The sequence below is a fragment of the Salmo salar genome, chromosome ssa15 (assembly GCF_905237065.1).
Source record: "Salmo salar chromosome ssa15, Ssal_v3.1, whole genome shotgun sequence".
Lineage (NCBI taxonomy): Eukaryota > Metazoa > Chordata > Actinopteri > Salmoniformes > Salmonidae > Salmo > Salmo salar.
The window spans coordinates 27,612,615-27,630,535 of record NC_059456.1 but is presented as its reverse complement, the minus strand read 5'-3'; the positions used below and the strand labels follow the sequence as shown (position 1 = coordinate 27,630,535).

The 17,921-nt window shown below is 43.8% G+C and overlaps 1 protein-coding gene across 1 annotated transcript in view; it reads left to right on the top strand.

Moving 5' to 3' along the window:
* Positions 1 to 17,921, top strand: part of LOC106571163 (glutamate receptor ionotropic, kainate 2) — a 171,613-nt gene that overhangs the window by 47,491 nt on the left and 106,201 nt on the right. Inside the window, exons 2-4 of the mRNA XM_045695592.1 lie at positions 748 to 915; positions 2,751 to 2,878; positions 4,491 to 4,620. Of these exons, the coding sequence (XP_045551548.1) occupies positions 748 to 915; positions 2,751 to 2,878; positions 4,491 to 4,620 (426 nt within the window). The remainder of the gene's footprint in view (positions 1 to 747; positions 916 to 2,750; positions 2,879 to 4,490; positions 4,621 to 17,921) is intronic.

Sequence of the window (17,921 nt, the reverse complement as noted above, 5' to 3'; positions counted from 1 at the left end):
GGTGTCTTCACTTCAACACTGTTTTAATGTATTTCTAATACCATTTAAGACTTTTTCTGGTAAATGTTTTCTAAGACCCCTTTTCCATCTGTTTGACCAGAAATCAAAGCCTTTGCATATTCCTAATTTGTAGGATGGAAAATGGTGGAACAATGTATATATGCCTTAATTTCTCAATAATATAGAATCTTAGCTGTCATTTGACACCCAATTTGACATGCTCCTATGAACTTCCCATGTTAGTGCTCATGGGTCCTTTTACATGGAAATGACGGGATCAAAGCGGAGGAAAGGAACTTTTCTGTCAAAGCTGCAGGAGAGAGAAAGAAAGAGGGAGAGAGAAAGAGAGGGAGAAAGAGGGGGTCATGACCCCTGAACTCACCTCCTGTCCACTCAAATCGTTGTTAATTACACAGACGAGTAAGCGAATGCAAATGCAGCTCTCTTTAGTCCACTGTCCCAAAACATCACAATAAAGCTCTCTCTCCACTCCTCATGTCAATTAATGCATGTTGATTATGACACTGTTGCTTAATAGGAAAGGACATGAAGGCAGCTGAGAATATAATTGTTACAATGTTTTATAAAAAATAAGCACAGCTATAATTAACTTTGCTATATCGATCGTACCCCCAACACTTCAATGTCACCTGTTTTATGTTGGAGGAGAATCCATTGCAATTATTGGACAGGGAAATTTAGATTGAACCTTATTGGTCTTCCACCTGTTGCTCTTCTGTCCCTCAGGAGGAATATTTGAATCCATCGAAAGCGGCCCATCAGGAGCAGAGGAACTCGCCTTTAAATTTGCCTTGAACACAATCAACAGGAACCGCACCCTGCTGCCCAACACCACACTCACATATGACATCCAGAGAATAAACATCTTTGACAGCTTCGAGGCCTCCAGAAAAGGTGAGAGGCTGAGGAGGATAGGAAGTAGACCTGGGGTGTATTCATTAGTGCACACCATAGCAAAACATTTTGTAACGGAAAACATTTTGCAAAGAAAACAAGCATTTCTTATTGGACAAGTTCAGGTTAATCCCTCCGTGTTTTAGCCATTTGCTTCTGTTTGGTTCCTAGTGAATACAAATTCAAATAAATTCGAAGAGTTTGTTTGAGCCTGCCTGGAGTTCCCAATGGGTGAGGTTTTCACTTTTGGATATCATCACGAAGAATTGCTAGAGGGTGGTCTGGGTAGGAGCTACAGGTTGTGTTATGACAGCTGCATCTGTTATTAGCTTTAATAATTCAGAGTATCGCTGTGATTAGTTATTTGTGGATTTCTTATTTGTTTGTAGGTGATTATGACTAACAATAAGGGTTTCTGTGAAATGTGGGAACAGAAAGTGATTGAGAATGACTCACTCTGAATAGCTGTTGAGAAATATTTTACTGATGCTGCCAACTAACGGATTGCATCGGATGAAGCTCGATCATGTTACATAGGAGAAATATGGTTCACATGGTAATATTCCATGAGATTTTCATTTTTGAAATACATAAGTGACTAATAGTAAAAAATAAAAATGTATGAATTCTAGGCTCGGTAACTCTAAATGAAGGCTAGGTAACTCTAAATGAAGGCTACGTAACTCTAAATGAAGGCTACATAGCTCTAAATTAAGGCTATGTAACGCTAAATGAAGGCTACATAGCTCTAAATTAAAACTACTTAACTCTAAATGAAATCTGCGTAACTCTAAATGAAGGCTACGTATATCTAAATGAAGGCTACGTAAGGCTAAATGAAGGCTACATAACTCTAAATGAAGGCTACGTAGCTCTAAATTAAGGCTACATAACTCTAAATGAAGGCTACGTAACTCTAAATGAAGGCTACGTAACTCTAAATGAAGGCTACATAACTCTAAATGAAGGATATGTAACTCTAAATTAAGGCTAAGTAACTCCAAATGAAGGCTAAGTAGCACTAAATGAAGGCTACGTAACTCTAAATGAAGGCTACATAACTCTAAATGAAGGATATGTAACTCTAAATGAAGGCTACATAACTCTAAATGAAGGATATGTAACTCTAAATGAAGGCTACATAACTCTAAATGAAGGATATGTAACTCTAAATGAAGGATATGTAATTCTAAATTAAGGCTAAGTAACTCCAAATGAAGGCTAAGTAGCACTAAATGAAGACTACGCAACTCTAAATGAAGGCTACGTAAGGCTAAATGAAGGCTAAGTAGCACTAAATGAAGACTACGCAACTCTAAATGAAGGCTACGTAAGGCTAAATGAAGGCTAAGTAGCACTAAATGAAGGCTACGCAACTCTAAATGAAGGCTAAGTAACTCTAAATGAAGGCTAAATAACTAAATTAAAGGCTAAATAACTAAATGAAGGTTAAATAACTCTAAATTAAGCCTAAGTAAGTCTAAATTAAGGCTAAGTAATTCTAAATTAAGGCTAAGTATGTTATATTTAGTGTTATGGTCGTTTTAGGTCAAAATGCAGTACTCCTACTGGTATCTGTGTGACTCAATGCAAAGTGTGACCGACATCCTTCTTGTGTCCTTCCTTGATCCAATGTGGGAAAGACTAAAGGGACTTTCTTGATCAGCATTCCCATGGTGCATTGTATGGACAGTAGAGCAGCGAGGAGCTGAAGGCTTCCACCTAAACACTGCTCTAACAAACCTAAACACTATCCTAACGAACCTAAACACTACTCTAACGAACCTAAACACGTATCTAACAAACACCTCTCTTTCTGTCTCTTTCCCCCCCAGCCTGTGACCAGCTCTCCCTGGGAGTGGCAGCCATCTTTGGCCCCTCCCACAGCTCGTCGGCCAACGCAGTCCAGTCCATTTGTAATGCCCTGGGGGTGCCCCACATCCAGACCAAGTGGAAGCACCAGGTGTATTTGTATTTGTTTTTTGTATTTATTATTGATCCCCATTAGCTGCTGCCATGGCAGCAGATACTTTTCATGGGGTCCAGCAAAATTAAGGCAGTTATACATTTTAAAAACATTACAATACATTCATAACAGATTTCACAACATATTAAGTGTGTGCCCTCGGACCTCTACTCTTCTACCACATACAGTACTGTATCTATAACACAAAATCCTTGTGTACATGTGTGTATAATGTGTATGTTATCATGTGTGTGTATGCATGTGTCTATGTTTGTGTTGCTTCAAAGTCCCCGCTGTTCCATAAGGTGTATTTTTATCAGTTTCTTTATCTAATTTTACTGCTGGTATGAGTTCCATGTAGTCATGGCTCTATGTAGTACTGTGTGCCTCCCACAGTCTGTTCTGGACTTGGGGACTGTGAAGAGACCTCTTGTTGCATGTCTTGTGGGGTATGCATGTGTGTCCGAGCCCTGTGCCAGTAGTTTAGACAGACAGCTTGGTGCATTCAACATGTCAACACCTCTCATAAATACAAGTAGTGGTGAAGTCAATCTCTCCTCCACTTTCAGCCAGGAGAGATTGACATGCATATTATTGTTAGCTCTCTGTGTACATCCAAGGGCCAGCCGTGCGGCCTTGTTCTGAGCCAATTGCAGTGTTTATAAGTCCCTCTTTGTGGCACCTGATAACATGACTGAAGAGTAGTCCAGGTGCGACAAAACTAGGGCCTGTAGGACCTGCCTTGTTGATAGTGCTGTTAAGAATGCAGAGCAGAGCTTTATTATGGACAGACTTCTCCCCATCTTAGCGACTGTTGTATCAACATGTTTTGACCATGACAGTTTACAATCCAGTTTAGTCTCCTCAACTTGCTCAATTTCCACATTATTCATTACAATATTTATTTGAGGTTTAGAGTTTAGTGAATGATTTGTCCCAAATACAATGCTTTTAGTTTTTGAAATATTTAGGACTAACTTATTCCTTGCCACCCATTCTGAAACTGACTGCAGCTCTTTCTTAAGTGTTGCAGTCATTTCAGTCGCTGTGGTAGCTGACGTGTATAGTGTTGAGTCTTCCATATAAATAGACACGCTGGCTTTACTCAAAGCCAGTGGCATGTCGTTAGCAAAGATTGAAAAAAGTAAGGGGCCAAGACTGCTGCCCTGGGGAATTCCTGATTCTACCTGGATTTTGTGTTGGAGAGGCTTCCATTAAGAACACCCTCTGTTTTATGTTAGACAGGTAACACTTTATCCACAATATTATAGGAGGTGTACATTTTTCCAGCAACAGACTATGATTGACAATGTCAAAAGCTGCAGTTATATCTAACAAAACGGCCCCCACAAACCTTTTATCGACAATTTCTCTCAGCCAATCATCAGTCATTTGTGTAATTGCTGTGCTTGTTGAATGTCCTTCCCTATAAGTGTGCTGAAAGTCTGTTGTCAATTTGTTTACTGTAAAATAGGATTGTATCTGGTCAAACACAATTTTTTCCAGAAGTTTACTAAGGGTTGGTAACTGGCTGATTGGTAGGCTATTTGAGCCAGTTAAGGGGGCTTTACCATTCTTAGGTAGGGGAATAACTTTTGCTTCCCTCCAGGTATCAGACAACAGGGACTCTTACTACATCAGCCTCTACCCAGACTTCCAGTCCCTCAGCCGGGCCATCCTGGACCTGGTGCACTTCTTCAAATGGAGGACGGTCACTGTGGTCTATGATGACAGCACAGGTACAGATATCTCTGATGATGGTGGTCATGGTGACGATGTTTATGATGATGGTGATGATGAGGATGGTGATGATGGTGATGGTGATGAGTCAATTGGTGATGATGAAGATGGTGATGTTAGTGAATGATCATCAAAGGGAGTTAAAATACATACAATTGTAAACTAAAAACTGTTACTCAAACACAAACACAGCTTTTTATAGGGGTGGTAGGTAGCTGAGAGTTTAGAGAAGTGGACCAGTAGCTTCTTGGTTGCCGGTTTGAGTCTTGTGCTGGGCAATAAAAATGGGAGGTGAATTGTCATTCCGTTACATAGATCCAGGGGTGCAGAGGAGAAAAACTGTTCTGTTCTCTCCCCTAAGAGTTCAGCACTGAGGGTTTGGCCGTGAAAAATGTAGCCCCCTCAAAGCCCTCTAGATGTTTTTTTAAATTGATTTTTATTTCACCTTTATTTAACCAGGTAGGCAAGTTGAGAACAAGTTCTCATTTACAATTGCGACCTGGCCAAGATAAAGCAAAGCAGTTTGACACATACAATAACACAGAGTTACACATAGAGTAAAACAAACATACAGTCAATAATACAGTAGAAAAATAAGTCTATATAGAATGTGAGCAAATTAGGTGAGATAAGGGAGGTAAAGGCAAAAAAAGGCCATAGTGGCGAAGTACATACAATATAGCAAGTAAAACACTGGAATGGTAGATTTGCAGTGGAAGAAAGTGCAAAGTAGAAATAGAAATAATAGGGTGCAAAGGAGCAAAATAAATAAATAAATTCAGTAGGTGAAGAGGAAGTTGTTTGGGCTAAATTATAGATGGGCTATGTACAGGTGCAGTAATCTGTGAGCTGCTCTGACAGTTGGTGCTTAAAGCTAGTGAGGGAGATAAGTGTTTCCAGTTTCAGAGATTTTTGTAGTTCGTTCCAGTCATTGGCAGCAGAGAACTGGAAGAAGAGGCGGCCGAAGGAGGAATTGGCTATGAGGGTGACCAGTGAGATATAACTGCCGGAGCGCGTGCAACAGGTGGGTGTTGCTATGGTGACCAGCGAGCTGAGATAAGGGGGGACTTTACCTAGCAGGGTCTTGTAGATGACCTGGAGCCAGTGGGTTTGGCGACGAGTATGAAGCGAGGGCCAGCCAACGAGAGCATACAGGTCACAGTGGTGGGTAGTATATGGGGCTTTGGTGACAAAACGAATGGGACTGTGATAGACTGCATCCAATTTATTGAGTAGGGTATTGGAGGCTATTTTGTAAATGACATCGCTGAAGTCGAGGATCGGTGGGATGGTCAGGTTTACGAGGGTATGTTTGGCAGCATGAGTGAAGGATTCTTTGTTGCGAAATAGGAAGCCAATTCTAGATTTGGAGGGAGAGTTTACAGTCTAACCAGACACCTCGGTATTTGTAGTTGTCCACATAGTCTAAGTCAGAACCGTCCAGAGTAGTGTTGCTGGACGGGCGGGCAGGTGCAGGCAGCGATCGGTTGAAGAGCATGCATTTAGTTTTACTTGTATTTAAGAGCAGTTGGAGGCCACGGAATGAGAGTTGTATGGCATTGAAGCTCGTCTGCAGGGTTCTTAACAGTGTCCAAAGAAGGGCCAGAAGTATACAGAATAGTGTCGTCTGCGTAGAGGTGGATCAGAGACTCACCAGCAGCAAGAGCGACATCATTGATGTATACAGAGAAGAGAGTCGGCCCAAGAATTGAACCCTGTGACACCCCCATAGAGACTACCAGAGGTCCGGCCAACAGGCCCAGATTTGACATACTGAACTCTACCTGAGAAGTAGTTGGTGAACCAGGCGAGGCAATCATTTCAGAAACCAAGACTATTGAGTCTGCCGATGAGGATGTGATGATTGACAGAGTCGAAAGCCTTTGCCAGGTCAATGAATACGGCTGCACAGTATTGTTTCTTATCAATGGCGGTTAAGATATCGTTTAGGACCTTGAGCGTGGCTGAGGTGCACCCATGACCAGCTCTGAAACCAGATTGCATAGCGGGAGAAGGTACGGTGGGATTCGAAATGGTCTGTAATCTGTTTGTTGTCTTGGCTTTCGAAGACCTTAGAAAGGCAGAGTGTTCAAGAGTGTTCCTTCTTTTGAAGAGGGGGATGACCGCAGCTGCTTTCCAATCTTTGTGAATCTCAGATGACACGAAAGAGAGGTTGAACAGGCTAGTAATAGGGGTTGCAACAATTTCTGCAGATCATTTTAGAAAGAAAGGGTCCAGATTGTCCAGCCCGGCTGATTTGTAGGGGTCCAGATTTTGCAGCTCTTTCAGAACATCAGCTGACTGGATTTGGGAGAAAGAGAAATGGGGAAGGCTTGGGCAAGTTGCTGTGGGGGGTGCAGTGCTGTTGACCGGGGGTAGGGGTAGCCAGGTTGAAATTATGGCCAGCCGTAGAAAAATGCTTATTGAAATTCTCAATTATAGTGGATTTATCGGTGGTGACAGAGTTTCCTAACCTCAGTGCAATGGGCAGCTGGGAAAAGGTGCTCTTATTCTCCATGGACTTTACAGTGTCCCAGAACTTTTTTGAGTTTGTGTTGCAGGACGTAAATTTGAGTGTGCTAAAGCAGTGAATAAAACAAACTTAGGGAGGAGGCTTCTAATGTTAACATGCATGAAACCAAGGCTATTACGTTTACAGAAGTCATCAAAAGAGAGCGCCTGGGGAATAGGAGTGGAGCTAGGCACTGCAGGGCCTGGATTCACCTCTACATCGCCAGAGGAACAGAGGAGGAGTAGGATAAGGGTACGGCTAAAAGCTATGAGAATTGGTCGTCTAGGACGTCTGGAACAGAGAGTAAAATTAGCAGGTTTCTGGGGGCGATAAAATAGCTTCAAGGTATAATGTACAGACAAAGGTATGGTAGGATGTGAATACAGTGGAGGTAAACCTAGGCATTGAGTGATGATGAGAGAGATATTGTCTCTAGAAACATCATTGAAACCAGGTGATGTCATCGCATGTGTGGGTGGTGGAACTGAAAGGTTGGATAAGGTATAATGAGCAGGGCTAGAGGCTCTACAGTGAAATAAGCCAATAAACACTAACCAGAACAGCAATGGACAAGGCATATTGACATTAAGGAGAGGCATGCATGCTTAGCCGAGTGATCATAAGGGTCCAGTGAGTAGTGAGGTTGGTTGGGGTCACGGCGATTCAGACAGCTATCCGGGCCATGGGTAGCGAGCTGGCAGAAGATGGTCTGTTTTTAGCCACCTCGTGCGTTTCCGTCGGTAGATTAGTGGGGTTCCGTGTGGTAGAGGGGACCAATCCAATTGGCAAAATAGTTATAGTTATAGTGGCCCAAGAAAATTGTCCGATAGACCTATTCAGATAGCAGCCGATAAGACAGCTAACGATTAGCGGGCCGCAGATGGACGTTCAGGTTACGTCGCGACAGAGGGGCCAGTTGGATAACTCCCTCGGGCAGATAACGTCGGTAGTCCAGTCGTGAAGGCCCGGTGGGGCTCCGCATCGGCAGTAAAACGGGTTGATTGTAGCCCAGGAGTGGCTGATGGAACTCTTCAGCTGGCTAGCTCCGGAATAATTGATGTTTGCTCCGGACCGACGTTAGCCAATAGTCACTCGGATAGCAGCTAGCTAGCTGTAAGATCCAGGTGTAAATGTCCAGAGCTTGCGGTAGAAAAGCGGGGATATGGAGAGAAAATAGGTCCGGTATGCTCTGGTCTGAGTCGCGTTGTACAAAAACTGCCGATAGCTTTTCAAGCTAAAGGATAGCTGATGACCGCAAACCATGGTTAGCTGAATACTAATGTTAGCTTGTGAACTGGCTAACTTCTGGCTAACTTCTGGCTTGCTTCTGTTGTGGATTTCTTTACTTTTTTAAAAAAACAATTGGTGAGGTGGGTTGCAGGAGAGTGTTTTGAAGTTGAGTTTTTAGAAGAAAAAATATATAAAAAGATATGCAAAGAAAATATATTAATATATATATACACGGGACACGACGAGGACAAAGGACGTCTGACTGCTATGCCATCTTGGATGAGAATATGTACTCCACGTCAAAACCTCAGCCTTTCATATGAGGGAGCATCTCTGAAAAACCACATTACCCAGAATGACCCTCACCCACCATCTCCTCAGATTAATGCCATGCAGAATGAATGTGAGAGCTGACAGCTCATGAATAAAAGACACGTCCTCTGAGGGTCCTCGTCCAGCTGTATCTGTCTGCCGGATCGCCTGCTGTGACTGTGTGGAGTGGCTCATGATGTGCGTTCTACAAGCACATCGATATTTCATACCGTTGAGTACCATGATCATTTTCAGGCCTACGGCATCATCAGCTTTAGAGAGAGGACAACATTTCGTAATGTCCATCTCATATTTTCGATCCTTTGGAAGAATAAAGATGTCAATTTCATGGAACATAATTGGATAAAATATGTTGAACATATTTGTTTGTTCAAGTACATGAGTTGCGTGGTGAGTCTATTGCTCAATATATCCAATTGGTTTCTTCAGTTGGCCTTCTGTATTTATGTAAAAGGACCCATGAGCACCAACATGGGAAGTTCATAAGAGCATATCAAACTGGGTGTCAAATGAAAGCTCAATGTCTATATTTATGGAAAATGAAGGCATACAGTGCCTTCAGAAATTATTCAGACCCGTTGGCTTTTTCCACATGTTGTGTTTGTTGTGTTACAGCCTGAGTTTAAAATGGATTAAAGAGATTTTGAATCACTGGCCTACATGCAATATCCCATAATGTCAAAGTGGAATTATGTTTTAAAAATGTTTAACAAGTAATAAAAAAGGAAAGCTGAAATGTTTTGAGTCCATAAGTATTCAACCCCTTTGTTATTGCAAGCTTAAATAGGTTCAGCAGTAAAAGTGTGCTTAACAAGACATATAATAAGTTGCATGGACTCACAATGTGTGCAATAATAGTGTGTAACATGATTTTTGAATGACTAGCTCATCTCTGTACCCCACACACATAATTATCTGTAAGGTCCCTCAGTCGAGCAGTGCGTTTCAAACACAGATTCACACAAAGACCAGGGAGATTTTCCAATGCCTCACAAAGAACGGCACCTATTGGTAGATGGGTAAAAACAAACCTTTTGAGCATGGTTTAGTTATTAATTACACTTTGGATGGTTTATCAATACACCCAGTCAGTGCAAATATACAGGCGTCCATCCTAACTCTGTTGCCAGAGAGGTAGGAAACCGCTCTGGGATTTCACCATGAGACCAATGCAGACTTTAAAACAGTTATAAAGTTAAATGTGTTAGGAGAAAACTGAGGATGGATCAACAACATTGAAGTTGCTCTACAAAATGAACCTAAATGACAGAGTGAAAAGAAGGAAGCCTGGAGAGAATACAAATATTCCAAAATATGCATCTTGTTCGCAATAAGGCACTAAAGTAAAACTGCTAAAAATGTGGCGAAGAAATTAACTTTATTTCCTGACTACAAAGCATTATGGTTGGATCAAATCCAACACAAGACATCACTGATTAACACTTCATATTTTCAAGCATAGTGGTGGCTGCATCATGTTATGGGTATGCTTGTCATCGGCAAGAACTAGGACTTTTTTTATATAAAAAGAAACAGAATGGAGCTAAGCACATGCAAAGTCCTAGAGGAAAACCTGGATTAGTCTGCTTTCCAACAGACACTGGGAGACAAATTCACCTTTCAGCAGGACACTAACCTAAAACACAAGGCTAAATACAGTTGAAGTCGGAAGTTTACATACACTTAGGTTGGAGTCATTTCTTGTTAACAAACTAAAGTTTTCTCAAGTTGGTTAGGACATCTACTTTGTGCATGACACAAGTAATTTTTCCAACAATTGTTTACAGACAGATTATTTCACTTATAATTCACTGTATCACAATTCCAGTGGGTCAGAAGTTTGCATACACTAAGTTGACTGTGCCTTTAAACAGCTTGGAAAATTCCAGAAAATTATGTCATGGCTTTAGAAGCTTCTGACAGGCTAATTGACATAATTTGAGTCAATTGGAGGTGGACCTGTGGATGTATTTCAAGGCCTACCTTCAAACTCAGTGCCTCTTTGCTTGACATCATGGGAAAATAAAAAGAAATCAGCCAAGACCTCAGAAAATAAATTATAGACCTCCACAAGTCTGGTTCATCCTTGAGAGCAATTTCCAAATTCCTGAAGGTACCACGTTCATCTGTAAAATAAATAGTACGCAAGTATAAACATCATGGGACCACGCAGCCATCATACCGCTCAGGAAGGAGACCTGTTCTGTCTCCTAGAGATGAACGTACTTTGGTGGGAAAATGCAAATCAATCCCAGAACAACAGCAAAGGACCTTGTGAAGATGCTGGAGGAAACAGGTACAAAAGTATCTATATCCACAGTAAAACGAGTCCTATATCGACATAACCTCAATGGCCGCTCAGCAAGTAAGAAGCCACTGCTCCAAAACCACCACAAAAAAGCCAGACTACGGTTTGCAACTGCACATGTGGATAAAGCTCGTACTTTTTGGAGAAATGTCCTCTGGTCTGATGAAACAAAAATAGAACTGTTTGGCCATAATGACCATCGTATTGTTTGGAGGAAAAGGGGGAGGCTTGCATGCAAAAGAACACCATCCCAAACGTAAAGTACATGGGTGGCAGCATCATGTTGTGGGGGTGCTTTGCTACTGGAGGGACTGGTGCACTTCACAAAATAGATGGCATCATTAGGAAAGAAAATTATGTGGATATATTGAAAAAACATCTCAAGACATCAGTCGGGAAGTTAAAGCTTGGTAGCAAATGGGTCTTCCAAATGGACAATGAGCCCAAGCATACTTCCAAAGTTGTGGCAAAATGGCGTAAGGACAACAAAGTCAAGATATTGGAGTGGCCATCACAAAGCCCTGATCTCAATCCTATAGAACATTTGTGGGCAGAATTGAAAAAGCGTGTGCGAGCATGGAGGCCTACAAACCTGACTCCGTTACACCAGCTCTGTCAGGAGGAATGGGCCAAAAATTCACCCAACTTATTGTGGGAAGCTTGTGGAAGGCTAGCCGAAACGTTTTACCCAAGTTCAACAATTTAAAGGCAATGCTACCAAATACTAATTGAGTGTATGTAAACTTCTGACCCACTGGGAATGTGATGAAAGAAATAAAAGCTGAAATAAATTATTCTCTCTACTATTATTCTGACATTTTACATTCCTAAAATACAGTGGTGATCCTAACTGACCTAAGAAAGGGAATTTTTACTAGGACTAAATGTCATGAATTGTGAAAAACTGAGTTTAATGAAGGAAATAAGTATTTGACCCCCTCGCAATCAGAAAGATTTCTGGCTCCCAGGTGTCTTTTATACAGGAAACGAGCTGAGATTAGGAACACACTCTTAAAGGGAGTGCTCCTAATCTCAGTTTGTTACCTGTATAAAAGACACCTGTCCACAGAAGCAATCAATCAATCAGATTCCAAACTCTCCACCATGGCCAAGACCAAAGAGCTCTCCAAGGATGTCAGGGACAAGATTGTAGACCTACACAAGGCTGGAATGGGCTACAAGACCATCGCCAAGCAGCTTGGTGGGAAGGTGACAACAGTTGGTGCGATTATTCGCAAATGGAAGAAACACAAAATAATTGTCAATCTCCCTCTGCCTGGGGCTCCATGCAAGATCTCACCTCGTGGGGTTGCAATGATCATGAGAATGGTGAGGAATCAGCCCAGAACTACACGGGAGGATCTTGTCAATGATCTCAAGGCAGCTGGGACCATAGTCACCAAGAAATCAATTGGTAACACACTATGCCGTGAAGGACTGAAATCCTGCAGCGCCCGCAAGGTCCCCCTGCTCAAGAAAGCACATATACATGCCCGTCTGAAGTTTGCCAATGAACATCTGAATGATTCAGAGGACAACTGGGTGAAAGTGTTGAGGTCAGATGAGACCAAAATGGAGCTCTTTGGCATCAACTTAACTCGCCGTGTTTAGAGGAGGAAGAATGCTGCCTATGACCCCAAGAACACCATCCCCACCATCAAACATGGAGGTGGAAACATTATGCTTTGGGGGTGTTTTTCTGCTAAGGGGACAGGACAACTTCACCGCATCAAAGGGACGATGGACGGGTCCATGTACCGTCAAATCTTGGGTGAGAACCTCCTTCCCTCAGCCAGGGCATTGAAAATGGGTCGTGGATGGGTATTCCAGCATGACAATGACCCAAAACACACGGTCAAGGCAACAAAGGAGTGGATCAAGAAGAAGCACATTAAGGTCCTGGAGTGGCCTAGCCAGTCTCCAGACCTTAATCCCATAGAAAATCTGGGGAGGGAGCTGAAGGTTCGAGTTGCCAAACGTCAGCCTCAAAACCTTAATGACTTGGAGAAGATCTGCAAAGAGGAGTGGGACAAAATCCCTCCTGTGATGTGTGCAAACCTGGTGGCCAACTACGAGAAACATCTGACCTCTGTGATTGCCAACAAAGGTTTTGCCACCAAGTACTAAGTCATGTTTTGCAGAGGGGTCAAATACTTATTTCCCTCATTAAAATGCAAATCAATTTATAACATTTTTGACATGCGTTTTTCTGGATTTTTTCTGGTTATTCTGTCTCTCACTGTTCAAATAAACCTACCATTAAAATTATAGACTGATCATTTCTTTGTCAGTGGGCAAACATACAAAATCAGCAGGGGATCAAATACTTTTTTCCCTCACTGTAGACAGGATAATTACATTAGATATAGCAGACTGACTCTAACCCCCCGGCACATAGACTATTGCAGTATGGATACTATAGGCTGAGACAGGGTGGGGTCGGGGGACACTGTCACCCGTCCGACGTTACCCCCAGACAGGGCCAACCAGGCAGGATATAACCCCACCCACTTTGCCAAAGCACAGCCCCCACACCACTAGAGGGATATCAACAGACCACCAACGTACTACCCTGAGACAAGGCTGAGTATAGCCCACAAAGATCTCCTCCACTACACGAGACTGAGGGGGCAAAACCGGACCCGAAGATCACGTTTGTGACTCAACCCGCTCAAGTGACGCACCCTTCCTAGGGACGGCATGGAAGAGCACTAGTAAGCCAGTGACTCAGCCCCCTTAATAGTGTCACAGGCAGAGAATTCCAGTGGAGATAGGGGAGCTGGCCAGGCAGAGACAGCAAGGGCAGTTCGTTACTCCAGTGCCTTGCTGTTCACCTTCGCACCCCTGGGCCAGACCACTCAATCATAGGACCTACTGAAGAGATGAGTCTTCAGTAAAGGTTTAAAGGTCAAGACCGAGTCTGCGTCTCTCACATGGATAGGCAGACCATTCCATAAAAATTGAGCTCTATAGGAGAAAGCCCTGCCTCCAGCTGTTTGCTTAGAATTTCTAGGGACAATAAGGAGGCCTGCGTCTTGTGACCGTAGCGTACGTGTAGGTATGCATGGCTGGACCAAAACGGAGAGATAGGTTGGAGCAAGCCCATGTAATGCTTTGTAGGTTAGCAGTAAAACTTTGAAATCAGCCTTACCCTTAACCGGAAGCCAGGCTAGCACTGGAGTAACATGATCACTTGAGTTATATGAGCACATTTCTGGATTCTAGTCTAGATTCTAGCAGCCGTGTTTAGCAGAAATTGAAGTATATTTAGTGCTTTATCCGGGTAGCTGGAGAATAGAGCATTACAGTAGTCTAATCTAGAAGTGACAAAAGCATGGATTATGGATTAGGTTTTTTGCTAATCTTTTTTTTTAGCAAAACATTTCAGACTTTTGAAATGTTACGAAGATGGAAAAAAGCTGTCACTGAAATGTTCTTCATATGTTCGTCAAAAGAGAGATCAGAGTCCAGAGTAACACAGAGGTCCTTCACAGGTTTATTTGAGACGACTGTACAACCATCAAGATAAATTGTCATATCCAACAGCACATCTCTTTGTTCCTTGGAACCTATTACTGCCATCTCTGTTTTGTCAGAGCCTCCAGTGATGATCCATGGCACAAAGCCTCCAGTGATGATCCAGGGTGCGGAACCAGTAGTGATGATCCATGGCACGGAGCCTGCAGCGACGGTCCCCAGTCCGGAACCTACAGAGACGCTCTCCAGTCCGGAGCCTCCAGCGACGCTCTCCAGTCCGGAGCCTCCAGCGACGCTCCCCAGTCCGGAGCCTCCAGCGACGCTCCCCAGTCCGGACCCTCCAGCGACGCTCCCCAGTCCGGAGTCTTCAGCTACGGTCTGCAGCCCCGAGTCTTCAGCGATGGTCTGCAGCCCCGAGTCTTCAGCGACGGTCTGCAGCCCAGAGTCTTCAGCGACGGTCTGCAGCCCAGTGTTTTCAGCGACGGTCTGCAGCCCAGAGTCTTCAGCGACGGTCTGCAGCCCCGAGTCTTCAGCGACGGTCTGCAGCCCCGAGTCTTCAGGGACGGTCTGCAGCCCAGAGTCTTCAGCGACGGTCTGCAGCCCAGAGTCTTCAGCGACGGTCTGCAGCCCAGAGTCTTCAGCGGCGGCCTGCAGCCCAGAGTCTTCAGCGGCGGTCGGCAGTTCAGAGCCTCCGGTGCTGATCCACGGTCTGGTTCCTCCGGTAACACAAAAGCGGAGGGATCAGCGGGCAGAGTGGGGGCTACACACCGGAGCCACCACCATGAGTAGATGCCCACCCGGACCCTACCCTATAGGTTCAGGTTTGTGGCCGTGAGTCCGCACCTTTGGGGGGGTACTGTCACGTCCTGACCTGAGAGTCGTTTTTCTCTATTTGGTTAGGTCAGGGTGTGACATGGGGTGGGCATTCTATGTGTTGTATGTCTATGTTTTTTTTCTTTATTGGCCGAGTATGGTTTCCAATCAGAGGCAGCTGTCATTCGTTGTTTCTGATTGGGAATCATACTTAGGCAGCCCTTTTTCCCACAGTCAGTTGTGGGATCTTGTTTTTGTATTGCTGTTAGTAGCCTGCAAAACTTTTTGTTCGTTGTGTTTTTCATTGTTTTGTTTTTTGCTGGTTCACCGTTAAATAAAATATGATGAACCCAACCCACGCTGCGCCTTGGTCTACCTTTAATGACGGATGTTACAGTTATCCTATGGGGACAGCCGAAAACCCTTTTTTTCTGAGTGTACCATGAGCTGGGAGATTCAATAAGACCTATTTACCATAATAAATTGACCTTCAGGATTCTCCTGGTGACTGCCTTTTCTGACCATGTCTCTGTCACACACATTTTTATTTGTCGAAAGTCGCCACTGTAGCATGGTGAGAGTATATTAACCTTGGCTAAGTGCACAGTAAATGGTCCAACTCAACGTCCACTACAACGAGTCATCTAATTGGCCACTGTTCCACTCCTCCTCATTTGTGTGTCCCAAATGGCTCCCTATTCTCTATATAGTACACTACTTTAGACCAGGGCTCCCTATTCTCTATATAGTACAATACTTTAGACCAGGGGCCATAGGGGTCCCTATTCTCTACACTACTTTAGACCAGGGCCCATAGGGCTCCCTATTCTCTACACTACTTTAGACCAGGGCCCATAGGGCTCCCTATTCTCTACACTACTTTAGACCAGGGCCCATAGGGCTCTTAAGAGATTAAGGTTCCATTTTGGATGCAATCATTTTTCATTACTCCCACCACCACAACAACTCCCACTGGCATGTATTGATTCCCTCACAAAGGATTCTGAGGGAGGTGTTAGAGGTTCTTTAAGGGGAGGTTTACTTAACCATGTCAGCCTGGCAGTTTCCTCCTCCTTAAGGGGAGTGTTTTTAGTGTAACACACCACCTCCAATCCTCACAGTGACAGAGTCGGGGTGAGAGAGCCTGGATGATGTGGACCACACACAGATCCACACACACACGCACACACACACACGCACACACACATGCACACACACACACACACACACACACACACACACACACACACACACACACACACACACACACACACACACACACACACACACACACACACACACACACACACACCTTTGGACTGTAATCACACATCTTCATGCTCCAGGACATTATGTGATTGGAGTATATCTGACGTCTGGCGGGAAGAACTATCGGAGAGGATAAAATATTCACACACAGCTGTCTGAGGATCGGCATTATCCACAGCCCCTCAAACATCAGCCCTGACAGTGTTTCCCAAACGTTGCTCTCCCCCAGAAAGATGTTCCGCTTAATGCCTTCGAAGTGTCTGTACGGACCAAAACAGAGAAGGGACAGATGGCCGGAGTAGGGATCTTCTGAGATTACACTGGAGTAGGGATCTTCTGGGATTAGTTCAGGTGAAGATCCCAGTGCGTGGAATACCTACCTCCCTCACTCACACAACTGCAGTATGTACAGTCGTGGCCAAAAGTTTTGAGAATGACACAAATATTAATTTCCACAAAGTTTGCTGCTTCAGTGTCTTTAAATATCTTTGTCAGATGTTACTATGTAATACTTTAGACCATAATTACAAGCATTTCATAAGCGTCAAAGGCTTTTATTGACAATTACATGAAGTTGTTGCAAATACTCAGTATTTGCAGTGTTGACCCTTCTTTTTCAAGACCTCTGCAATCCACCCTGGCATGCTGTCAATTAACTTCTGGGCCACATCCTGACTGATGGCAGCCCATTCTTGCATAATCAATGCTTGGAGCTTGTCAGAATTTGTGGGTTTTTGTTTGTCCACCCGCCTCTTGAGGATTGACCACAAGTTCTCAATGGGATTAAGGTCTGGGGAGTTTCCTGACCATGGACCCAAAATATCAATGTTTTGTTCCCCGAGCCACTTAGTTATCACTTTTGCCTAATGGCAAGGTGCTCCATCATGCTGGAAAAGGCCTTGTTCGTCACCAAACTGTTCCTGGATGGTTGGGAGAAGTTGCTCTCGGGGGATGTGTTGGTACCATTCTTTATTCATGGCTGTGTTCTTAGGCAAAATTGTGAGTGAGCCCACTCCCTTGGCTGAGAAGCAACCCCACACATGAATGGTCTCAGGATGCTTTACTGTTGGCATGACACAGGACTGATGGTAGCGCTCACCTTGTCTTCTCCGGACAAGCTTTTTTCCGGATGCCCCAAACAATCGGAAAGGGCATTCATCATAGAAAATGACTTTACCCCAGTCCTCAGCAATCCAATCCCTGTACCCTTTGCAGAATATCAGTCTGTCCCTGATGTTTTTCCTGGAGAGAAGTGGCTTCTTTGCTGCCCTTCTTGACACCAGGCCATCCTCCAAAAGTCTTTGCAGATGCACTCACACCTGCCTGCTGCCATTCCTGAGCAAGCTCTGTACTGGTGG